Below are 26,562 nucleotides of genomic sequence, written 5' to 3'. Positions count from 1 at the left end.
GTGAAAGAACAGATAATGCTGAACTAATTTCTGATTAATCATAATCCATGCTTGTGGGGTTGAATGAGGCCTCATAGCAGCTAGGCAAAAACAGAAAGAGTTTTGGTTTTTTTTTTTCTTAAGCTGAGATTTCACATCAGAAATGAATGAATTGTGACTTCCCTTTCTAATTCTGAAATTCAGAAATCCAAGTGAACTTAGACTCAGAGGCAGTTAAGGGTACGTGGAATAGAGTATTGGACTTAAGAGTCAGGATGTTTGTTGTTGAGTCTTTTCCCTTGTGTTCAACTCTTCCTAACCCAGTTTGGGGTTTTCTTGGCAGAGATTCCAGAGTTGTTTAGCCATTTCCTTCTCCTTCCATTTTACAGATGAGGAAACTGAGACAAAAAGAGTTAAGTGACTTGCCTGGGGTCATACAGCTTCTACATGTCTAAGGTAAGATTTAAATTTGGGAAGATGAGTCTTTCAGTGTTAGAATGACCTGAATTCGAATCCTCCAGCCTAGTCTTTTACTTCTCTAAGACTCAGTTTCCTCATCTATAAAAAGAGGATACTAATAAAACCTACCTCAAAGGGTTGTTGTGGGAATCAAATGTGACAACATATGTAAAGTGACATAAATGCTAGTTATTATTATAGCTGTTGGGATTGTTACTCCCAGCATCCCCTCAGATAGTTCATGATGTCATATTATAGATTAGGACCTGGGACTCAAGACTCATAGAATGTGTGAACATTTTCTGTTGAGACTTAAATTCTATGGGGCATCTAGGTGGTAAAGTGAACAGAGGGCCGGCCCTAGAATCAGAAGAAATTGAGTTCAAATCCAGCCTTACTTACTAGCTGTGTGGCCCTGGGCAAGTCACTTAACCCTATCTCAAAAAAATACTTAAATCCTCTTGCACATGAGCTGCTCAATCATTTATTGGTCTCCCTTTAGTATCACAATAACAAACTCCCATTTACAGAGAGATTTTTTTTAAAGACTTTAGGATCCTAACAACCCTCTTTTTTCTCCTATAAGTTAAAAGATACAAGTATTGGGGCAATAGGTGGTGGTATAGTGGAGAGAGTACCAGTCATTGAGCCAAGAAGACCTGGGTTCAAATTTGACCTCAGACATTTAATAATTACCTAGCTGTGTGACCTTGGACAAGTCACTTAACCCCGTTGCCTTGCAAAAAAAGAGATATAAATATTATCAGCTTCTCTTGCTTGAGATGCTACAATAGATTTCTGATTATACTCCTTACCACCAATTTCTCTCAAGTACAAGCAATGGCCAAATTGATATTACTAAAGCACCACTGTCCATGTCATTCCCTTGCTCCAAGTGACTTCCTGTTGCATCTTAGATAAAAGACAAATCCTCTTTTTAACATTAAAAGCTGTTCACCTGGCTCTACACTATCTTTCCAGGATGGTTACATCTCCTAATGCACTCTATCAAACTGATTGAATGGAGCCCATATACTTTGCTGTTCTTCAGTCATGTCCAATTCTTTATGTCCACATATGGAGTTTTCTTAACAAAGATATTGAAGTGATTTGCCATTTTCCTTCTCCTGTTCATTTTTATAGATGAGGAAACTGAGTCAACCAAGGTTAAGGGACTTTCCCAGGGTCATACAGCTAATCTGAGACTAGATTTGAACTTGGGCCTTTCTCACTCCCGGCCCAGAGTCTCTTAACTCTTAGGCTGTCCCTGATGCCTAGGATGTGCTTCTTTAATCAATCAACCAATAAATATTTATTAAGTACCTAGACAACTAGGTAGTACAGTAGAAAGAGTGCTAAGCCCTAAATCAGGAAGATTCCCCTTCCTAAATTCAAATCCAGCATTAGACAATTCCCGGCTGTGACCCTGGGAAAGTCACTTAACCCTGTTTGCTTCACTTTCCCCAAATGTCAAATGAACTAAAGAAGGAAATGGCAAAACCCCTCCATTATCTTTGTCAAGAAAATCCCAAATAGGGTCACAAAGAGCTGAACACAATTGAAACAATTGAATAAATATCTATTAAGAGCTAGACACAGTGTTAAGTCCTGAGGATACAAATAGACAATTCCTGCTCGCAATCCAATAAGGGAGACAACCAACAAACAAATCTATACAAACAAGCTATGTACAGAATAAATAGGAAACAATTACTAGAGGAAAGACACTAGAACTCAGAGGGGTTGGGAAAGACTTCTGGTAGAAAATGGGATTTTAGCTGGGATTTAAAGGAAGCCAGGGGAGTCAGGAGGCAGAGATTAGGAGGGAGAGTGTTCCAGAGATAGGAGACTGTCAGAGATAATGACCAGAGTCAAGAGATGGAGGCTGGTGTCACTGAATTGGGGTACATGTGGAATGGTTGGAGGGAGTTAGGTCATAAAGTTTAGATGCCAAACAAAGCATTTTGTATTTGCTCCTGGAGGCGATAGGGAGCCACTGAAGTTCATTGAGTGGGGTAGTGATATGATCAGATCTGAAGTTTATGCTGTGGGGATGATGTGTTTGATGTGTGTGTGTGTGTGTGTGTGTGTGTGTGTGTGTGTGTGTGTGTGCCTTCACTTTAGGAAAATCATTTTGGTAGCTGAATTTGTAGTGAGGAGAGGAGACTTGAGACAGGCAGGATTTCTCCTCCCCCCAATTCCCTCTCTCCCCTGCCCCCCCCCACACAGCAAGCTACTGCAATAATCTCATCTTGAAGTGACCAGCATGGTGGTAGCATCAAAGAAGAGAAGGGGATGTATTGGGGAGTTTTAGAATCCTTAGCTTCTTTACTCTACCATCTTGGCTCTTCCCCCCCCCCCCAATCCCATCCTTAGCTTTTTATAAGACTCCACTCAAGGCTACTTTCTGATTGTCTTCATTGCTAGTCCTCCATCCTTCCACCAAAAGTTCTTATATTTACTTTTTATATATCTTATTTTTAGTTTTCTGAGTAAAGGTGGCACCCCACCCCTCTCCCCTATAGAATATTAAATGTTTGTAGGGCAGGAGATATTTTATTTTTGTCATCATATCCCTAGTACCTAATATACTGTAGGTAACTTTAAAATGCTTTACAGATGAGGACACTGACCTAGAGAAGTTGGTAGACTTATTCATTATCAAACAGCTTAGACAGTTCAGAGCCAGGACCTCTAACTGAAGATCACCAGTATTTGCACCCTCAGAGGTGAAAAAACTTAAGGGCCATCGAAGTTCAGTCTCTTATCCCATGCAGCAAATATGTATCCCATGATGGCTAGTCATCCAGTTTTGCTGCAGGAGAACCTAGGGACTTGGCAAGGCTTGTTCCACTACTGAACAACCCTAAAAACAGCAGACTCCCCCAAAAGTAGGTGTGGTCTAGTGAACCTGCTTTATAACATGTCCTGATACCCTGGGCTTCTGACAGGTGGGACCTAACCACAGATTGATATACCCCACACTGTTGTTCCCATGCATCTTCTTGTCATACTATTATCTATGGGAGATTCTCTTTCTCTCACCACTTTGTGGAACAGTAATCCAATCTATACAACTATTCAATGAAAGGAACCCTGATTAGGGCACAACCTTAATCCTTGACAGATTCACCGATGAAACTGAAACTTCACACCTGACTCCATAGGTCTCATCTGTTCTGGAAAGAGTTGATTCTCATGGAAACAGAAATGGATGCCCTTTCTACTCACACTCCTTTTCCTAAATTCTTGATTTTGTATTGTTTTATTTTTTAGATTGAGCCTTTTTTTAAAGGCAATGGGGTTAAATGACTTGCCCAAGGTCACACAGTTAGGTCTCTCTGAGTCAGGATTTGAACTCAGGTCCTCTTGACTCCAGGCCCGGTGCTCTATCCACTGTGCCACCTAGCTACCCCAAGCCCTTGATTTTATGAATTAACCACCATTCACAGGGGATAATGACATGGAACTCCCTTTTCACCTGAGTGGCCAGGATGCCATGCTTGATTCCTGTGTTGTGGGTGCCTGTTCCAATCACACCAGCAGCGGTGACATCTGACACAGCTCCCAAACTGTGCCCACCAGACAAGGAGGTGGAAAAAAGAGGAAGGGCAGAAGGAGCGGTTAATTTCCCTTTGGAGGATAGATTCTTTTTCCTTGAAACAGTCAGACAGGAGCATGCATATCAACTCTAGACCACAATACTGGACTCTAGTCTCAATCTGGCTATCATGTTTTATTCTCTTCCTTTCCAATCCTAACATCTTGGTTCTCCATTTAAAGCAAGATGTTTATTCCAAGTCTCAGGGAGGTCAGGATTCATATCCTAGGATAGGCATTCTAATAGAGTATTGTGATATAGTGAATAAATCTTAGAATTAGAGTCAGAAGATGGGTTCAAATCTCTGATGACCTCAGGCAAATCATGTCCCTCGGCATTGATATCTTCTTAAACTAAGGGTGTATCATTTTTAACCTATATCAAATAACTTGCTTTCTCAATGAGGAGGATTGGGGTTGGAGGAAGGAAGAGAATTTGGAACTCAAGATTTTAAAAGTAGATGTTGAAACTTATTTTTGCAAGTAACTGTGGAAGATTAAAATTAAATTAAATTAATTTTTTAAAAATAAGGATGAATAATCTCTTAAATGCTTTCTAGTTCTAAATCCTGTGATCAATCAACAAGCATTTTTTAAAGCAATTTCTTCTATTAGGCATTGGGCTAGAATCCAGGGTCTTGAGATAAAAGTCCCCACTCTCAATTTACCTTCTTTTCAGGGAGATAACATGTGCTTATAATAGCATAGCCAAAGCAAATAGAAAATAATATTGGAGTGGAGGCATCAGCAAACCAGAAAGGCAGTGCTTGGGATGAACTTGAAAGATTTGGGTAGTCAGGAAGTTTTGAATTAAAATTACCTTGAACAAGTCACTGAACCTCTGTTTGCCTAGGAGGCAGCAAGGTGGTTCAGCTGATAGAGCAGTCAAGACCTGTAGTCAAGATCTCATTTCAAATCTAGCCTCAGACATTTGCTAGCTGTTTGAGTCTGGGCAAGTCGCTCAGTCACTGTTTTAATCCATCAGCATTATGGACCATGGGGACATGAAGAGTCAGACACAACTAAACAACAAAGGAGGGGGAGCATTCTGGAGGTGAGGGAAACTGTGCAAAGGCACCAAGATGGGAAATGGAGTAGTGTATATGATGAACAACAGGAAATCAGTTTGATTGGACTGCAGAGTGAATGAAAGCATGTCATAAATTATAAAGTTGTAAATACAAGTTGGATTAAACTGTAAAGGACCTTAATGCCAAACAGTGAGGTCCGTATTTGATCTTTGAGGCAACAGGGAGGTCTTAGAATTTATTGAACATCAACCTACTTTTACCCCTAGAATTTCTGCTCCTGATGGATTTTCTCTCCCCTCCCCACCAAATTCCTTGACCATAACAGACCTTTGATATAGTGATTATTATGAAAGTGGCACTTTACTTTGTATTATCTGTATAGTACCTTGGACAGTGTTTGGGGGCTCTCCATTCATCATCCATAAAATGACAAGTTTAGATTTGGATGGTCCCCTGGAATCCCTCCCAACTCTCAATCTATGATCCTCTCTTTCCAAAGCCAGGGCTCCTGACTCTGCTAATTAGTATTGGCTTTTCTGGCTAAGACATTTGAATTCACTGTAAAATTAGAGGGTTGGAAGAAATGAAAATTCCTTGAGCTCTAAATGCTGAGATTCTGAAGCAAAGGGTCTTACAATTTTTTGGGCATGTCTTGGATCCCTTTGGCAGTATGATGAATAGGCCTAGGGATCTCATCTCAAAGAATGGTTTTTAATGCATAAAATAAAATACATAGCTTTATAAGGAAATCAACATTATGGACACAGTTATTAATTTTTTAATGATCTAGATCATTTGTTTTAAGGAAGGAGAAGAGGAGAGAAAGATATTGGCAGAATCAAGAACCTGAATTGACCCAAGTTCAGGTACCAAACAACAAAATGAGACATCCAAGTTCAGCCACAGGGAAACATAAGCAAGGTGACTCATATTTCATGGTTCCTAGGATAGTGAATGAGAAAAAATTATAACTTTCCCTTGATGAATAATTATCGACAATTCTTTATATTTATTATAATAAAATATTTGTATTTTTTTTGTTCAGTCATTTTCAGTGTCTGATTCGTTGTGATCCCATTTGAGGTTTTCTTGACAAAGATACTAGAATGGTTTGCCATTTCCTTCTCCAACTCATTTTACAAGTTAGTAACTGAGGCAAACAGGATTAAGTGACTTGCCCAGAGTCACACAGCTAGTAAGTGTCTGAGAACATTTTTAAACTCAGGAAGATAAGTTTTTTGGACTTTAGGCCCAGCACTATCATCACTGTAATACCTCTTGTTCTTACTCATCTGTTTCAATTGGGTCAAACTATTCATGACCTTATTTGCTTTTTCCTGGTAAAGATTCTGGAATAGTTTGCCATTTGCTTCTACAGTTCATTTTATAGATGAGGACACTGAGGCAAACAGTTGAAGTGAATTGTCCAGTCACATGGCTAGTAAGTCTCTGAGACTAGATTTGAATTCAGAAGGATGAATCTTGCTGACTCCATGTCTGGTACTCTATCTACTATACCACTTAATTGCCCATTATTTATTTATATGTGTATATATGTGAGTATACATTTATATCATATCATATGTTGCATTGTATTACATTGTATTGTATTATATATTCTATCCCCTAAAAATTATAATGTACTCTGCCTACATTACTTCGTTCAGTTTTCACAACTATCCTTCAGGCAGCTAGGTGAAATAGTGGAGAGAGTCCTGGGCCTGGAGTCAGCAAGATTCAAATTTGTCTTCATACACTTAGCTCCATGACCCTGGGCAAGACACATAATCTCTGTTTGTCTCATGCATTTGTAAAATGAGCATAATTGTACCTACCTCCCAGGATTGTGGGGGGTCAAATAAAATAATATTTGTAAAAGTCCTAGCACAAAGTAAGCACACTATTAGTTTGGGTTATTATTGAATATCCTTCAGAAGTGGATGCTATTTCCATTTTGCAGACTAGGATAAGTAAAACTTAGGGAGGCAAGAGACCTTCCAAAAGTCACAGAGCTAGTGAGTGTTGGAAGTAGAATTAGAACATAGAGCTGATACTCATCTCATTAACCCCCAAACCCATCATTGAGCTGCCTCAAGAAAGGGAAGGAAAGCCCACCAAACTGGAACAAAACTTGTGTACTCCATTAGGATAGAGACCATGACCACATTCTTATCATGAACAGAGTGAGAGACATTCTAAAGCTTCAGAAATTAATGCTTATAATTAATAAGAACAAATTTCTTCCTGTCCTCATTGGTCACAGGCTCTGGTGTGCAATGTTCCTACCAAGATCAGAAGAACTCAGTAAACCCCCTGTTTAGAGGCCACATTCTTGAGATGTTAATGATTACTGAGAGCCAGTGAGCAGAGACCTAAAGTCCTGACCTTGAGGCACTGATAGAATAGCTCGCTACCAATCCAGTATATTTTCAGTGTCACAGAACTCAAAATAATTCTTCAATCTGGTACCTAAAACCCCATGTAATGATTCATTCCTTTGGCTTAATTTTGGTTCCCATCCAAATTCCAGGACCTTGGGAAAGACAAAAACCATACCATCTCTGCCTTCACAGTATAAAATTTCATCTTTTTTTCAGCTTTTGCAGGCAGAGCACGTGACTTGTTTTTTTTATATGCCAGTATTTCAAAGGAATTGAGATGTCGCTGGTGAGGGTGGCTTGGAAAGAAAGCAGTCAGAAAATGCTGGGTTTCTATCCTCATTCTGTCACATATAGGGTGGTGGGTCTCTAGCTGAAAAGGGTTTTTTTTTAGGTTTTTGCAAGGCAACTGGGTTAAGTGGTTTGCTCAAGGCCACATAGCTAGGTAATTAAATGTCTAAGGCTGGATTTGAATTCAGGTACTCCTGACTCCAGGGCTGGTGCTCTATCCATTGTGCCACCTAGACACCCCTGAAAAGGGTCTTGAAGTCATCCAGTTTTGCTTTCTCATTTTATGTGAACAAATTGAGGTTCAAGGACATCCAAATAGCAAGGCTATGGTTTGAAGTCAGGTCTTCTGACTCTTTTCCATTGTGCCAGATTTGGAGTCACCTTGTGACCTTGATAAGGGACTTAGTTCCTTCTCCATAAATGAGGAGGTTGGACTAGCTGACCTCTAAGTTGCTTTCCAGTTCTAAATCTATGATCTTATGATGCTACAAACCTTCCTGAACCTCAGTTTCCTCATCTGTAAAGTGGAGATGCAAATACATCCACTTCATCCTTCCGAATAGGACCATTGAGAGAATTTTTTATGACTCTTTAAGTCCCATGTACAGATGAGTTCTTGCTATCCCCTCTCCTAAAAGATGCTGAAATACAAATCCTCCTTCCATGCCTTACTTGATAGTCTTCATGGGCTATTATGACCAAAGTGTCATCACTAATCTTTTGATGATGTGTTTTCCAATTTTATCAAGATCAGTCCTTAGAACACAAAACTTGACAGTTCTGAGGTCCAAATTAAAGCTCTTAACAAGCTGGTAGGACTCATTACAGCTTATGCTCTGTTGGTATAACCTTTGAGGATCCAAGGTTAACCCTCCCAGCATGAGGAGGGTAACTCTAGTAGAAGGTCTCCTTTGCACTTTTCAGAAATCCAAGTATCCAATTGGACAGCATGGTAGTTAAAATGGATTTTAGAGTTAAGAGGTTTCTGATTCATTTGGGATTTTCTTGGCAGAAATATGATTTGTCATTCTCCAACCCATTTTACACATGAAGAAACTGAGGCAAACATGCTTAAATGACTTGACCAGGGTCACACAGCTAGTGAGTATCTGAGGTCAGATTTTTGAACTCAGGAAGAGGTATCTTCCTGATTTCAAGCCTGGCATTCTATTCACTGTGCCACCTAAATGCACTAATCAGGGAATTTGGGTTCTAATCTCAGTTGGGTTCTAATCCCAGTTGTGCCACTCATCTCTCTATGTGATCTTGGGCAATCAAATGAGAGTCTCCCAGATCCTATCAAACAAATATGAAAGACAAACAGGTCCTGCCCTTAAGTCATAGAACCCCTTTGAGCCTCAGCTCCCTCATCTGTAAAATGAAAGGATTAGAGTTGCTGACCTCTGAGGTTCCTTCCAACTCTAAAAATCTATGATGCTATGACCTGGAGCTAAGAGAGAACCAGAAAAACAGTCAAGATAAGAAAGTGTTACTTACTTGGGGAGTGCCAGGCCATGCTTGCTCAGTTCCACATTCAAGTCCATCAGGAAGATGCCAGCTTCCACTGTGACTTGACGTTTTTCTTTATCTACCTGCAAGGGAACACATCTGAGCTGGAGAGCCACTCTACTCTCCAGAGAAGCTGTTACCAGTCATGTACCTCAGCCATCCTCTCACTTAGAAAGTAAAGGAAATTAGATGTCACAGTATTGGATTTGGAGTCATGAAGACCTGAATTCAAATCCAGTTTCATTCTTACTAGTTTTGTGACTCTGGTTAAGTTATTTAACCTGTAAATGCCTTAGTTTCCTCTATGAAATAAGAGGACTGGAGACTCATTTTGATCATCTCCAAGGTCCCTTCCAACTCTGCCTCTATGACCTTATGCTACTTCTCTGATGCAGATTGCATTTGTGGTAGGAATGCCCCCAATCTAACTGAACCCTGGTAATCTAAGGATTAAATGTTACTAACTGGAGTGGTTTAGAAGAGGACTACAGAGAAAGAAGTGACCCAGGAGAGTATTTGATTTGGGAACAGGAGGCAGAAGAAATAAGCAGCATGTCCATAATTAATGTTCGGAGTAGGGTTAGACTATGGGTATTCTGACTTAATCCAAGCAGGGTTCATTACTCAGACAAGTCCAGGTAGTGCTACCCATTATCCTGCATGTCCAGGTTTCTTTGGGCAGTTGTCAGGTCAGTGACCCAGTGGGACTGTAACAGCTGCAAAGGTTCCTCAGTCTCACTAGAACTCTGAACTCCCTTTGCCTTCACAAATTAGACTGCATTCTTTAATTAATGAAAGCAGCAGGAGAAAAGCTGGACAGGAAAAAAAAGGGTGGCTGGATACTCCAATAAATTCTTTAGGGAAATCAATTAGCATAATTTTGCTAATTTAGTCACTCTTGATTACTACTATAGCTGATTTCTTGATGGAATTTTCAGGAAGAGGCTAACATCAATGAGCCAGGATGGAAACAAATGGATTTAGATGAGAATAGGACCTTCAAGGTCATCTTCAGAACCTTCTCATTTTACAGATAAGGAAAACAAGGCTCAAAGAAGGGAACCGACTTGCTCAAGGACCTAACTTTTCAGTCATCCTACATCTTATTCTCACCTCATCAAACTAGTAACACTGACCTCCTGGCTGTTCCTCGAATGCAACACTCTCTCCTGACTCTGAACATTTTTTGTTGGTTGTTCCCTCTCCCTGGAACTCTCTTCCCATTCATCTCTACTTCCTGGCTTCCCTAGCTTTTTCCAAATCTTATTTAAAATCTTACCTTCTGCAAGAAGACAGGGTCCTACCCTATCCTCCTCAATGCTAGAATCTTCCTTCTGTTGATTATGTCCAATTTACTTTGTAAATAGCGTATTTCTCAGTTGTTTCCCCTGTTAGACTGTAAGTTTCTTGAGGGCAGGAACCCTCTTTTGCCTTTCTATGTATCCTTAGGACTTGGCACATAGTAAGTGCTTAATAAAAGTTGACTATAGTTAATTAGGAATAGAGCTGCTATTAACCAGCTCAGTGGCTTCCCTGGGACTCAGTGGCCACATCTGTAAAATGAGAGAGTTGGACTAGGTGACCTCCAAGATAGAATCCCTTCCAGCTCCATCGAACATTCTAAGACTCTATTCCTGAATTGAGCTCTTTTTTTCATCAAAGAACATGAGAAGAATCTTAAACTTAAAGAGTGTAAAGAAATCTTTGCAGTGATGGGGCATCAGGAGTGATTTCCCACCTCTTCCTCCTCCCTAAGGTGTTTGATCTTAACATTAAGTCCTTGAAATGAAAAACAGGGCGTGTCACATGCTGGAGGACTCAGAAGTTTAGAAATCTAATGGTTTATGGCGTTACCTTGAGGATTCGGTTCATCTTTCCCAAATGGATCATGAAGCCATCAGTGCAGGCGATATCTGAGGGTGAATGGCCTCCCCCAACTGCCTTCACATGTTTATTTTGCTGCCTGGCTAGGTCCAACACCTGTAGAGACATCAAGACCATAGGACCTTCCCTTATCCCTCCCTCCCTCCCTCCGTCCCTTCCTTCCTCCCTCCCTTCCTTCCTTCCTTCCTTCCTTCCTTCCTTCCTTCCTTCCTTCCTTCCTTCCTTCCTTATTTCCCTCCTTTATCAATATCTCTTTTTCTCCATTTCATAACATTCAGAAAACCAGGGTTGCAAACCAACATGTGAAAAGTGAATCCAGTCCATTCCCAATAACCAAGAGTTTTTTTTATAATGTTATCTAACTCTTTTATGCAACTTTCACTCACCCTCCCCAACCCATAGAGTCATTCCTTATAATAAGGAATTAAGAAAAGAAAGATAAAGAGGCAATTCAACAAAACTAACCAACACAGAATACTATACCATCCAGTACAGCATCCCATATTCACAGTTCCCCACCTCTATTATGAAGAAACCATGATAAAAAGCCAAGAAACCATCATGCTAGTTGTAAGCTTTCTTCTGGAAGGGTATGATGGAAGAGAAGAGCAAGAAAAGTCAAAAGAGGGCTAAATTCAGAAAGAGGAAATAAAGAAGTGGGGAAATGCCTGGGGGGTGTAGGGAAGATAGAGTGGGGCTGAAAAGAAATAAAAAGGGTGACTTAATGAGTAGAGTCCTGGGTTTGCTATTCCAATGCTTCCTTTGACACTGTCAGTTTTGTGATTAAGAAAGGCAAACCTTGACCTTTACTATTGTCAGTTGTGCTATAATTTGACATATGCAAATCATGGGTCTATGCAAAGTTGAGCCCTTAAAAAACTAAAAAACTTATGAGAAAAATTAAGTTAATGTACAAACACTTGGAAACTCACCAAAAAAAGATGGGGAAATAATAAAAATGGAAATAGTTTTACATGTGTTAAATGATTAAGAAATACATAAATGTGACAATAATAAACAATGGCAGGTTGCTGCTCTGTCTGGGCAATTCTGGTACTGGGGTAAGGCTGGGGAATGGATTACATGGGTGAGGACAAATCCTTCTCTGCCCATGCCTCCATTTGTACCAAAAGATAACTATACAATAATATGGCACCAGAACATGTTAGGCTTAGGATGTTACATGAATTTTTTAATATATAGTTAAGTCCACAAAGGCAAAAGATAGGAAGACATATCCTTGTAGGAAAATGAGGTAGTTGGTAGATGTTTAAGATGTATGACTTTGGAATACTCCCACAAGGTTCAGTTCAGGTGAGTAGTTTTTTGCATTCTTAACATTTTTCAAGGAAGAAATTGAGCACAAGCAAATTATATTATGCTCAAATTGTTCTCTAAAATATCAATTGAAATGGACAGATTCATGCTTTCAAAACAAGCTTTGAGCAGAACTGATCATACTTAGACACAAAGGATCAGCTACAGTCTTGAGTTATGGAGTCCCCACAAAGGAAATTCTCAATCTTTACATATCTAGGCAAGAAGAAATGTATAGTCATCATGGCTCAAAGGGTGAATTAATCTAGCTCTCTTCCACCAATGACTTGCCATGGAAATTTGAGACTTTTTCTGGGTCCAGGAAAGGAAATCTCCTTTTGAAGGTGAAATTGCTATGGCTCATACTCTCATAGAACTCAGTTTGAAAAGGACATCAGAGGCATTTTATTCCAATTCCCTCATTTTACAGAAGATAAAATTAAGTCTCAGGCAGAATAACTGACTTGTACAAGGTGATATTGGTAAAAAAAAAAGTGTTGGAGGCAGAATTGGACCCAAAGCCAGCACACCTTCCATGGTACCATGCTATTTTTCTTTAAAAAATCTGGAGTCAGACTAAGTATGAGTGGTCCATGTTGGACGGTTGAGGTAAGTCTTTCATTTTTGGCAGTGCCACTCACCTGTCTGACCTCTTCCACAGATGTGGGTTGAAAGTACATCTCCGGGGAGCAACCATAGGTCTTTGCCCAGTTCTGGAACTTGAAACCCTTGTGACCATGCACCTGAGTTGTGAATAAAATGAGAAGAAACACCACTGACTCTCCAAATAATCATCTTTACTTTTGAGAACTGATCCCAATCCATCATTTTGCCTGTTTTCCCCCACTTCTCTCTACTTTTCAACCCTGCTCTGATGGATGGACAAGGGTATAGGAAGGTCATTTCCATTTTTATACTGTGTAGGATTATAAATTTAGGGCTGGAAGCACATTGGATCCTGTTTAGTCCAACCTTTTCATTCAATATGTGAAGAAAATGAGGACCAATGGTCTAAAGTAGTAACAGGCATGATTTGACTCCAAATTTCTGACTGAATCTAGCTCTCTCTCTCTCTCTCTCTCTCTCTCTCTCTCTCTCTCTCTCTCTCCACTGTACCATGAAAAACAGAGGCAGAAGAGACATCTTACCCAAGTTAGCAACGAACTGAAAGAGAAGAAAGAGAACAAACTTTCATAAGGACTATCTTTTGGAAGTCAGATATAAAGCTCTTTCCAAGTCAGGTTAGAATTTTCTTGAAAAAATGACTCCCTTCACTCAGCTCTGTCTGAAGACAGTTTAGGGAGAATTTAGAACTGGCTATAGGGGTGTCTGTGGGTTTGCCATTATGAGGAAGGGGGAAAAGTATATTCTGACAGAGTTCATGTGTGAGAAGGTAAGAATGAGACACATTTAAGTTGTAGTTGGCAAATGATTTTTTCTTTCATTCTCTAAAACCATGACTTCAGGGAGGGGATGCCATGATAAGATCATGAATTAAATTTGAGTGAGGGGGTGCTGTGCTAAGCCACCAGCCTCACTTTCTCCTCCAGAGCCATCTGGATCCGGTGGCCATATTTGGATCAGGATGACTGGGGATGGACCTGGATTTGAGGCAATCAGGGTTAAGTTGTGGGGGTCCAGCCTCCACAGGGTCCTTGGAACCTGACAGGAGGGATAGAGTCAGCAAAAGAGATTGAGTCAATGCAAGGGTTTGAAGGCAGAAGCACGTTGACTGACTGTCTGCTGCTCAGATTTATTTCTATAGTCTCAGAATCATATAAGCATCAAGCAAGCAAGCTAAGATCATTTCCTTGGTCATGAAAGTTTACAATTTTCATTATCAATCATATATTTCATGTGGTTACAAGTTTCATTATCAATCATGTAGTTAATTAATTTTTTTATCCCTGCTCAGACCGTGTAACCTGTCTGTTACCTAGTTTGTTGCTGTATTGTAAAATTATTAATTCATTTAAAGTTATTAATTAAGCAATTCATTTAATGGAATGTTTTTTAAGTTTCTGTGTATGTAATGTTTTTCTGTACACTCCCTTGACAACCTATAGTAGGTAGTTATGTTTGTCCACCCATCTGTTGACTCCTTCAATAACCAATTTCCTTTCAGCCCTTGTTGATTGAAACCACAGTTTCTGTGACTTTTTTATTCTTTCCCAATAAACCAAGGCTGTTAAAGTTCACATATCGGTCACCTATACTAACTATTCTTTCACCATCTTTATCATATATTCCTGTGTATGATAAGGGGGGCAAAGCTGTTGATTTCCCAGGAATTCTATCTAACCCGTTTTGTATCTGTTTTCCCTGTATATATTCTGACATCTCCCTGGAATTCCCAGTGCTTGTATTTTCCAAAGATTTCATAATGTTGGAACCTTTTGTATGCCTCAGGGGGCAGCAGTCCTGTTAAATTTGGACAGAGTTTACAATCTGTTTTATTCAAGGAATTTCTCTGGAATCCTTCCTTTATAGTCATTCCACTATTAGGATGAGTAAGTTTTGTTATCAATATTAATCCTACAAATATTGGTATACATGGAATCCCTATACATATTGAAGAAGAAAATGTTGTCCCATCAGGTGGTGTGGCTGCCTTGAGTCTTCTTGCCGTGACTGTGTCAAGCAGCTTAGAGACCCTGGCTCCCAACATTAAGTGGCTTGCTCAGGATTACACAGGTAGTAAGTGTCAAGTGTCTGAAGTTGGATTTGAAGTCAGGTCCTTGTGACTCAAAGGTCAGTGCTCTATCCATTATGCAACCTAGCTGCCCTAGTTGACAAAAAGTTGTTGGGGAAAGAAAAGCATGGATTTAGGAAGATTATAAAGGATTTGGTAAGATTATAGGTCGTTAGGGTGAGAAGCAGGATTTGAATCTAGACCCTCTGGATTCCAGAGCAGCTAAGTGGTGCAATGAATAGAGTATCAGTCTTGGAGTCATGAATTCAAGACTGACCTCAGACACTTATTTGCTGTGTGACCCTGGGCAAGGCTCTTAACCTTTTTTGCCTCAGTTTCCTCATCCGTAAAATAAGTTAAAGAAGGATATGGCAAACAGTTCCACTATCTCTGCCAAGAAAATCTCAAGTAGGATCAGTAAGAAAAAGACTAGAAACAAACAGGAGAAATCTGATTCCAGAGTCAGTGCTCATCCCTTTATATTGTCCTGCTACCTGGATCAAATGAGATTGAATCCTGTATCAAATGTGATAGAATATACCAAATACTTTGCAAATTTAAAGCACGATTTAGTCATGATTATTAAGAAACATAGAGCTGAGAAGAGAGAGCTGGCTTCAGGGCCAGAAAGACCTGGGTTCAAGTCCAAACCCTGAAGCATAGAGGCTGTGTGACCCTGGGCAAGTCACTAACTCCTTACTGTCAAATGCACAGCCCTAGGAAATATTTGACAAAAATAAATAAAACTTCAATAGAAAATAGATCATGTTAATATTCAGTTTTCTAGGACAATATGCAGTCAGCTGGGATCCTTAGTTAAAAGACTAAAATTTCGATTGGAATTTGACTCTGATGCTCTAGGCAACTCTCAAAGTAGTTGAGAAGAGGCTGACTTGCATTTGTAGAGGAAATTTGTTGATCAGGCAGTCCCCCCATACCAGAGAAGTCATAGAACCATTATTTTACTATTGGAGTTTAATGTGATAACAGAAATCACAATGCCCCTTTAAGGCATTGCATCCTTGTGTTCTAAATTTAGAGCCTAAAAATTCCAGTCCATACAGAAGCAACAAGTTCTCAGATCTTTAAATGGATTCTTTGCTCATGCCCCTAGTACCTAGTCCCTCTGACCCATCTGAATCTCTAGAGGGTCATAGAATAAAGTCACAGTTTTGGAACTGACCTATGCCAGTTCCATCATAGGAAATTTCCTACCATTGTATCCAGTTGCTCCTGGTTCGTTTTTATCTCCTTGTGGAAATGAGAAAGTTCTGGGCAGTCTTTGAAGGAAGGATGATTTTCCAAAGAAGAGAAGCAAGGAGCCCTCTCCTGGTTTTAACAGTTCCACCTCAGCTGCTGAGTCACCCCTTAGGAGTTTGGGGTTAGATAATATGTAACTGACCCTTTGTCCATCAAGGGAGATGAGATTATGGGATGCAGTCTGAACTATATCCCTAGGACACTAGGGATTGTGGGGGAGAGAATTGTAGCATAAATCTCAAAATCACGAAATTTAGAGTTTGTAGAATCCTTCAGATCACATCATTTTCTCCCAAAGGAAGGAAGAGGAGACCAGAAGGTAGAGAGGCAAGAGAAGCAAGGAGGAGAGTTCTGCTAAATGTATATCTTGCCCAGGTTAATTAATGAGATTTGGTGAGCAAGAATGCCCCGGACTTCCTAGACTTGTGACCAAGACCCTTAGGGGGAAAACAATTAAAAAGTTTGTTGTGATTGGCTTTGGTATGTGAGTAAACTGATCAGTAGAGCTAAATGTGTGGGCAGTTGTAAGTATGTGAGAGAAGGGGGAAAGAGAGAAAAAGGGGGAAAGGAAGAAGAGGAGAAGGGAAGAGAAAGAGAGGGAGAAAAAAGAAAGCAGTAATAGAACCCTCTATTCTTTCCCCTGACATTGATATAGATTTAGGGCTAGATGGGATTTTGGGGATCATTTGGCTCAATTCCATCATTGGAATCATTTGATCCTACACCAGGGTGGGATGACATCTCAGAGACTTATTTTACATATGAGGAGACTGAGGTACAGGAAGGTGACTTATCTAAGATCACACTATATAAAGCCCTAAGTATATACTTGTAACTGGGTTGATTTTTTTTTATCAGATAAAAGTAAATGGTAGTCCTATATATTTTGTTTTATGCATTTTAAAACATTCTTCAGTGTAGGGGAACAGACTCATTTGATAAATGAGAAAATAACTTGTCTGAGGTGTCAGAGTCAAGTAGGGGTGAATTCAGGACTAATAATAATAATAATAATAATAGCTAGCATTTATTTACCAGGAAAACTAGGTGGTACAGTGGATAGAGCTATGCCTAGAGTCAGGAATACCTGAGTTCAAATCTCACCAAATCAAATTATTGCTGTGTGACTTAAGCAAGTCATTTCACCCTGTTTGCCTCAGTTTTCTCAGTTGTAGAATGAGCTGGAGAAAGAAATGGCAAAGCACTCCAATATCTCTATAACCCAAATGCGGTTATAGAGTCAAACACATCTGAAATAACTCAACAAAAGCCCTTCAGTGCTACCTCTTTTAATACTTACAACAATCCTGTGAGGTGGTTACTATTATTATCTCCATATGACGGATGAGGAAACTGAAGTCAAGTGGTTTGTCCAGGGACCCACAGCAAATTTCTAAGGAAGGATTTGGGATTTAATCCCAAATCCAGTATAAGAATCCAAGCCCTTTTTTGTGTCTCCTGGAATGGTGCTTCCCCTCCATAGCACAAACATGTTTCAGAGTCGAGCTATGGGATGTCTGATCTCCAAAACTCCTGAAGGATTGAAGTCTGTGTCTAGGGTCCTAAAACACAAGTCTAGGCCCTAAAGCCCATCCTGCCAAAGTGTAGGTTCTACTCCCTCATTGGTGATTGAGATTTGTCTTCCTACCATTCAATCTCACTTATCCTGATCCAGGACTCCAAGATGATGTGAATCTAAGGCTCCATTTTCAATCTGCTCTCTCCCCATCCAAAGGCACTGTTCTTGGTAAAGTCATAGTCCCTTCCTGTGAATACATTGATCTTATTATCACTAACTGGAATATAATAGCCTGCAGAGTCTAGCTCTTCCTGTTTAGGAGGAAAGACATTTAAGGATATCTCCTGCTTATGAGTGGGGAGATAAGGGAAGCCCAGTCCTTTTACCCTTTACCTTTTACATTTTTAAAAAATAATTATCAGTGTAATTATAAAACTGTCAACAGGCATGCTGGTCAGAGACTCTGAAGCACTAATCAAACAAATCCTAAAAAATTGTTTTGGATGTATAAAAATCAGGCTGACTATAATAATTACAACAAGTGTGATAACTGACTAGGTATGTACCAATGACCATATATGGATGAGGAGGAGCTGGTAATTAAAATTTTGAAAGTCACAGGTATCAGCTTGTAAAGTGGGCATCACCTTCACAGGAGCCATCGTAGCACTGAAGATAGAGTTCTGGACTTAGAATCAGACTGTGTGATCAAGTCCTGCTTTGGTATTTACACTAGCTGGAGGATCATGGGCAAATTGGATACATTCTCTGAGCCAGAGACAACCATTTAAGACTTCTCCACTATATGATGTTCTCCGACAACCAGTCAAGTAGTATTCATTCAATGCTTTCCTTGTGAAAAGCTGCATGATCATAATGATAATGATAGCTAATCTTTGCATAGTACTCTATGACTGTGTATGACAAGATGAAGGTAGATCAATATGGTTGGATGTAGACTGAATGGAGTAGTATAAAGAATAAGAAGACTAGAAAAGGACCTGAAAGTTCTGAAGGATTTTAAATGCCAAACAAAGGAATTTATATTTGATCCCGGAGGTAATAGGGAGTCAATGGTATTCATTAAGTTGGAGGATGATGTGGGCAGACTTAAAATTTGCAATGTAAAATATATTTTACAATATACTTTTTTTTAGGTTTTTGCTTAACCATGATGTTAAGTGATTTATCCAAGGTCACATAGGTAATTATTAAGTGTCTGAGGCCAAATTTGAACTCAGGTCTGCCTGACTCCAGGGCCAGTACTCTATCTACTGCACGACCTAGCTGCCCCTGTGTAATATACTTTTTAAAAAAATAAAGTATGGGGCAGCTGGATGGCAGAGCAGATAGAATGCTGATGAATACAGAAAGACTCATCTTCATGAGTTCAAATTTGATTTCACTAACTAGCTGTGTGTCCCTGGACAAGTCATTTAATCATTTGTTTCAGTTTCTTCAACTATTAAAAGAGCTGGAGAAGGAAATGACAAACCCAATAATTTTGTTAAGATATGGGGTCATAAAGAGTCAGACATGACTGAAAAACTACTTGAATGAAAACAACAACAAAAATGAGCTGGAGAAGGAAATGGTAAACCACTTCAGTATCTCTGCCAAGAAAACATCAGTGGTGACACAAAGAGTCAAACATGACTAAACAACAAACAAAAATCACTTTGGCAGCTACATAGAGAATGGATTGGAGTGGGAAGAGACCTAGATCAGTCAGGGAGACCAATTAGAAGGTTATGGCATCAGTACAGGTAAAGAGGAGAGGACTGAACTAGAATGGTGGCCATATGAGTGTATAAAGTGCTAAAGGGTAGGGAAGTGCCTATCCAAGTGGTATTGTGAAGATAAAAACAAGATATGGCAACTGACAGTTTGCATAAAGTGAATGAAATTCACTTTCAATGGAAGATGGACTCAGTAATATGGAAATTCAGGGGTATGTTTAGTAGGAAAGATAGTGAATTCTGTTTTAGACATGATGAGCTTGAGATGTCTTTGTGAGACCCACTTTCAAATGTTTCAACAAGCAGTTGCTATTCTAAGATTGGACCTCAGGAGAGAAACTAGAGATTGAGGTATTGAGGTATGATACTAATACTAATACCTCAATATCATACCCTTGTTACTCTGCATGAATAGGTTGTATTCATTAGTTGGCAAAATTTTCATTCATATTTGTGAAAAAAAAAGCATTAGGATTATGAGATTCTGAGTTGGGAGGGACCTCAGAAGTCATGCTGTTCAACCTCTACATCTTATTGTTGAAGTATCTGAGCTTCAGAAAGGTTAAGTCCTATGTTCATATAGGGACTAAGTATCAGAAACAGAATTTGAACTCAGGTCTTCTAATTCCAAATCTAGCACATTCCTTTGAAGATTTGTTTAAATGTACCTGAGTCACTAATTCCCATTTTCATCATTCATGTCCAGGGTTTGTCCAATTCATTTTAGGGGTAAGTGTCATTTGATTTTATGACATAGAAGAAAAACCTCTACACTCTGTCAAGAGTCTGTCTATATACACTGTATACAAGTTTTTCTTCTTGAACAGAGATTCAAAGGGGCAAAATTTAATCTGCCCCCCCCCCCCAGATTGAGGTAGAAATCTGTAGCTTTGGAAATTTTAGGACGAATTGTGTTTGGCTAGGACATGGCCTTTATGCCTCATAAAGAAGATGTTACAGAAGAATTATTGAATGATTTCTTTATTTTGGGGGAGAGGGCTTACTCTGGCTTCTACTTGACTTTTTTGTTCTGACTCTGTTCTGATAAGATAACTAGCATTGTGTGTCTGTCAGATACAACCAGGGTTAGGTCTGAACTGACTTCAGTCAGTTCTCTCAAGTGACCCCTTTGCTGGTCAAGGCCAATGCTATTGATCAGCTCCAGTTCAAAGGCGGCAACATCAAAAATGAACAGAGTACAAGGTAGCACACACATATGATACGTGCATGTGTGTGTGTGTGAATTTAGATAAGTATTTCTTAAGCACGTGCTTTGTGGCAAGCCCTGTTCTAGGTTCTGGGGATGCAAAGACAAAAATAAAAGTCTCTGCCCTCCAGGAGCTTATATTTTAATGGGGAGAGGGAACATATACAAAGGTAAGTAAATAAAGAATCTCTATATAAAGTACATTCTAAGTAATTTCAGGTAGGTAGGTGGTGCAGTGAATAGAGTACCAGGCCTAGAGTCAGGAAAACACCTCTTCCAGAGTTCAAATCTGGTCTCACAAGCTTATTTGTCATGTGATCCTAGTCAAATCATTTTACCCTATTTGCTTCAGTTTCCTCATCTGTAAAATGAACTTGAGAAGGAAATGGAAAAACCAATCGGTTTCTTTGCCAAGAAAAATCTGAAATAGGGTCCTGGTGTTGAGTTTTGAAGACAGGCCAAGAAGTAGAGATGTAGATTGGAGTGTTATGAATGGGGAATGCCACATAAACCATGTGACATTAATATGAAATATGTGAACAAGTATTAATGTGAAATCAGCCTAGAAAGATGGGCAGTAGCCAGAATGTGAAGAACTTTTAATAATAAACAGAGGAGAATGCATTTTATTCTAAAGGCAATAAGGAGCCAATGATACTTCTTCAGCAGATGAGTGACAGGACAGCTAATCCTTTCGCAAGACTCCATCTCTCAATTGCAGGGACTTTTAGTGGCTGTCCCCTAGGCCTGGAATGTTCTTGCTCCTCATCTTCTGGCTTCCTTTAAGTTCAAGCTAAAATCTCATCTTATAGGACAAAGTTTTCCTTATCCCCCTTAATGCTTCCCTATATTGATTATTTCCACCTTATCCTGTATTTGCTCTGTTTGTACATTTTGAGACTCTCATTAGACTTGTGAGCTCCTTGAGGGTAAGAACTTTTGATTTTTGCCTTTCTTTTTATTCCTACTCCTCAGTATAGTGACTAGCACATACTAGGTACTTAATGAATATTTATTGACTCACTGAATGAATAGGTTTTCATGACTTAGAATAAATTGGAGTCAGTTATACAAACTTGATAACAGAAGTAATGAGATTGTGTTGTTTTGTAGAATATTACCTGACCTGGTAGAAACAGAAAAATGATTTAAGAGGTAGGAAAATCTTTGAGATCACAGCATAGTGCTGAAACAGAAGGAGGAAATAATTGTGAGAAGAGATGAGTCCCATGGGAAATAAAAAAAGAGGTCAAGAAGAAAGAGGACTGGGTAAAGGTCAAAGGATTTGGCAAGGAGGTCATTAGTGACTTTCACTCTTGTAGTTTCAGCAGAATGGTAGAAAATTTAATCCAATCTAATCAATGAATATTTATGAACCATATCTCAGAGGGAATGCAGGAGGGAGTGAGGAATGAAGGAATGGAATCAGCAGGTGGAGAATACTCATTGGAAAATTTGACCAAGAAATGAAGAAAGAAAATAGGATGTCAAGCAAAGCAGAAGGAGCAAGCAATATGTTTTTTTTTCAAGAAAGAGATGTTTGAAAATGAGAGATCAGGAAGGGGGGAGGAAGGTCCTAGTAGGCAGTGGAAGGAGGAAGTAATAATTTAACAGTAGAATGAAGCCTTTATTAAATGCTTAGTATGTGTCAGATACTGGAAATACAAATACACTTGCAAAGAAAGACATTCTTTTCCCTCAAGAAACTTTATGGTGGTCATGGAGGAATATTTTGGTTTGGAAATTTACTTGGTTGATGAGTAGAGCCATGGGGGAATAGATTTACAGATGTATCCTTTCCAGCAGTACTGTCATTATTAGTTTCATTATGACTTTAGAGAAAGGTGACTTGAAGTATTAGATAAATATCTGGTCAGGAAGACCTGGGTTCAAGACATACTTCTGAGACACTGAGTTTGTGATCTTGTACAAATTGCTTATACCGTCTCCTTGTTCTAGGCAATTCTGGAAGACTTTCAAGTCATAGAAAAAGGACAGACATCCATTGATAAAAGGAACCCATATAACACACCTTATCCCTTCCCTTAATCTCCCTGAGGCATCTCTGATCTAATTCCCCATCTCTGTGGCTCTAGAATTGGAAAAGGGAAAGAGGGTAGAGGGACTCAGAAGTCAACTGCCTGAGGCTGGTAAAGATTGGGGAGCATTGGGAGGGGTATGGTAATAAAGTGAATCATTACTGGGGTCTCTTAGTAGGCCAGATGAGTAATAGGAAGAAGTTTCAGAATGAGAAAGGAAATAGAATTGCTCAAGGGAATGGGGTCAAAAACACAGGTGGAAAGATTTGCCTTGCAAAGGAGAGGGAAAGATGGAAGATTTTGTTGTGTCTCTGGGAGGCACCTAAGTGAACCATCAAAGAATAGCAAAGGACTAAGGAGTTTCTAAGCCTAACCAAAAACAAAGTAATGCATGCCTTTATATTGCCTCTCCTTTCATAGAATTTATGTTACAGTTCAAATGATGATGTTTGTCCTTACTTCTCAAAGGATATCAGGGAGGTGACACCATGAGAAGCACATGAATTAGATTTGAGGGACAGAGTGCTTATGTTAAGTCACCAGCCTCACTTTTTCCTTCAGAGTCATATGGGTCCAGTGGCCAGATATGAATCAGGATGACTGGAGATGGCCCAGGATGTGAGGCAATCTGGGTTAAGTGACTTGTGTTCATTATCTGAGGTCAGATTCAATTCCCATTTGTTGCCTACCTTGCTGGCTAACTGATCTGTTTCCTCAAATAATACTTGTCTCAGATTAATGTTGAAGAGGCGGGAGACAAAGATGACAAATTCTCCTTTATTTTTACAAAAAGCCTGAGCTGAAATATCCTATTAGTCCCTGGTTTATCCCCAATTCATGTGGAGTTCTCCAATTAGCAAATCAAACCAAAGTTTGTCCAGCTAGTGGACAGCAGATGGTAAAGTTTACTTCCTCAGGCTAGTACTTCTCACACAATGATACTATCAGGAGCTTAGGGTTAAACACAATGCTCCAGAAGTGCCAAAGAGGAGGAACAGATAAGAAGATCCAGAGAGCCAACCCAGAAGATTAGGCCAAGAGTGAACCTGGGCAAGAGGACAGTTAGGGATGACCCTCTCTGTGACCCTCAACAGTCTTACATCCATCCTCCCAACTCCAAGGTCAGTGAACTATGTGATACTAACCAGCTATCACCATCCATATTGATGTAATTATTAATTACTGTGAAAAAGGAAAGAGCAAAGGAAGACACCAAGAAGTTCAGAGGAATAGTTGAAGAGAATTCATATTAGGTGACCTCAGCCCTCTCAGTGGAAAAAGAATAAATCATTTATTTGCTGAAAGTGTTTGGGGACAAGGGTGAGGTTGGGAGGAAGGAGAGATGTCATAGTGATCAAATCTGAAGATGTTGTCCTTGTTGTTTGTCCTTCATTCTTTTTTTTTAATCCTTCATTTGTGAAAGTGCTCAATAACATCACAAGGATGGAAGTTATAGCTATAAATTCAGGATCCAAAAAAGATCTCAGGAGGGTCTAGAACCTGGACCTGATTTTAATAAGATGCAATTCAATAGGGATTTATGTAAAAAAAAATCTTACACAGGTTCAAAAATCAATTTCTCAAGGATAAGAGGCATTATTAGATGGTTTGAAAAAGATCTGAGGGTTTTAGTGAGCTGCAAGCTACACACCCATACACATCAGTGTGATGTGGCAGTCACAAATGTTAATACAATGACAGACAGTGCTAGCAGAAATAGCTTCTAGGAAAAGGAAGGTGCTTCTACCTTATTTGGAGTATTGTACTTAATTGGGCCCCTCTTAGTTTAAGGAGGACCTTGTTAACCTGGAGAACAGCCAGGAAAGTGAAGGGCCTTGAGAACACGGCATCTAAAGATGATTTGAAGGAAATGGGAATATTTAGCTTGTAGAAGATATATTAACTTGTAGTGACTTGTAGTAACTGTGTTCAAGTATTAGAAACACTATTGTGAAAGAGGGATCAGGCTTGTTACATTTAATTCTAATTAGCAGTAATAGGTAAAAGTTGTAAAGGAATAAATTAGGCAGTTTTGGAGTTGTCCAATCTACTTTTAAAATTTTTTAAATTTATTTAAGGTAATGGAGTTAAGTGACTTGCCCAACTGCTAGACTATTAATGAGCCTCTGAGGCTAAATTTGAACTCATGTCCTCCTGATTCCAGGGCTGGTGCTCTAGCCACTGCACCACCTAGCTGCCCCCTGGTTCACTTCTTGAAGGAAGGTGAGTTCTCCTCCATCAGATGTCTTCAAGCAGAAGTTGAATGACCACATGTTGGATGTGAACAGTGGTAGGATTCTGCTGGTTCACACCAGTTTGTCAGAACTGATACCTAATTTTATGTTGAGTTTGGGGTATCAGTTGTTAGAATAGCACTTGTAATCAGAGTTTTCTTTCTTTTTCTTTTTTTTTTAAGGTTTTTTGCAAGGCAATGGAGTTAAGTGGCTTGCCCAAGGCCACACAGCTAGGTAATTATTAAGTGTCTGAGGTTGGATTTGAACTCAGATACTCCTGACTCCAGGGCCGGTGCTCTATCCACTGCCACCTAGCTGCCCCCTCCAGGGTTTTCTCTAAGGTGGGCACCTGGGCAGGTGCCCATTGTAGAAATCATAAATTTATATTCCTTACTCTTTTTTTGTTTATTTTTTGTTATTTTTAGGTTTTTGCAAGGCAAACAGGGTTAAGTGGCTTGCCCAAGGCCACACAGCTAGGTAATTATTAAGTGTCTGAGACCGGATTTGAACCCAGGTACTCCTGACTTCAGGGCTGGTGCTTTATCCACTACACCATCTAGCTACCCCCTCCTTACTCTTTTTTAACATTCATCTGCGCAACAGCGTTTTTCTAAGTGCCTGTGGTAAAGTTATTCCATCCATAGGTGAAAAAAAATTGATGAAACTATGCTTGTAATATTGATTTATTTCTTAAAACTCATTATACCTTTGAGAAGATGCTACATTTTAATTCCCTTGTTTTTGTACATCAGTAAGTAAACATATAAAGTAAAGAGAAAAAGTATCAAATACCCAGGGGGTGACAGGCTGTCATTTGTTTCTGCTTTGCTAAACAATCAAAAAACCCTGAGATATTATGAGTGTGTTGGTATTCCTGGAATGGGAAACCAATAGGAAACTGGGACACAATGAATTAATAGAAATATAGATTTCAAGGGTTAGCTTATTGCCCATTTCAAAAGCCTTGGAAATAGAAGGAAATAAAAGAGTTAGAATAGGTAGAATGAGTTTTTGTTCTGTAGTTCCAAGACTGGTTACTCTAGTCACATGGTTGCTTTTTTGCTCCATAAGGATACACTTGCTTATTGTGAGTAATATAACATAATCCAGTTTTTGTATACCTCTTTTATTATTCTTATTTGAGTATTAAGTGCACAAAATATTAGACTACTTTTTGATTTATCTTTTTTGTACACTTTAAAACCATCATTAAAGAAGAGAATTGTTTATTAAATTATTTGAATCCCACCACTGAATGTGGGGGGGGGAGGTTGTGTGTTCCTTTGATATGGAATAGTAGGAATTCCTTTATGTGTATGAGTTGGAACAGATAGTTTCTGGGGTTCTTGTTAATTCTAGAATCTAGAGAAAGAGGTTTCGGAATCATCATGAAAGGGCAAGAAATGAGGAGTCACCAAAAGTAG

General features: G+C 39.3%; 1 protein-coding gene across 1 annotated transcript in view; it reads right to left on the bottom strand.

The window, feature by feature from the left end:
• LOC141504755 (L-gulonolactone oxidase) overlaps positions 1-16,498 on the bottom strand; it is a 59,693-nt gene extending 43,195 nt beyond the window's left edge. The window contains exons 1-5 of the mRNA XM_074209996.1: positions 16,356-16,498; positions 13,090-13,191; positions 11,102-11,227; positions 9,236-9,330; positions 3,920-4,010 (exon numbers count right to left, since the gene is read on the bottom strand). Coding sequence (XP_074066097.1) covers positions 3,920-4,010; positions 9,236-9,330; positions 11,102-11,227; positions 13,090-13,191; positions 16,356-16,358 — 417 coding nt within the window. The 5' untranslated portion in view covers positions 16,359-16,498. The remainder of the gene's footprint in view (positions 1-3,919; positions 4,011-9,235; positions 9,331-11,101; positions 11,228-13,089; positions 13,192-16,355) is intronic.
• Positions 16,499-26,562: the final 10,064 nt, after the last annotated feature.

Source organism: Macrotis lagotis, chromosome 1 (assembly GCF_037893015.1).
Source record: "Macrotis lagotis isolate mMagLag1 chromosome 1, bilby.v1.9.chrom.fasta, whole genome shotgun sequence".
Classification (NCBI taxonomy): Eukaryota; Metazoa; Chordata; class Mammalia; order Peramelemorphia; family Peramelidae; genus Macrotis; species Macrotis lagotis.
The sequence above is the reverse complement of the archived record's forward strand: the minus strand, read 5'-3'. Positions and strand labels throughout refer to the sequence as shown.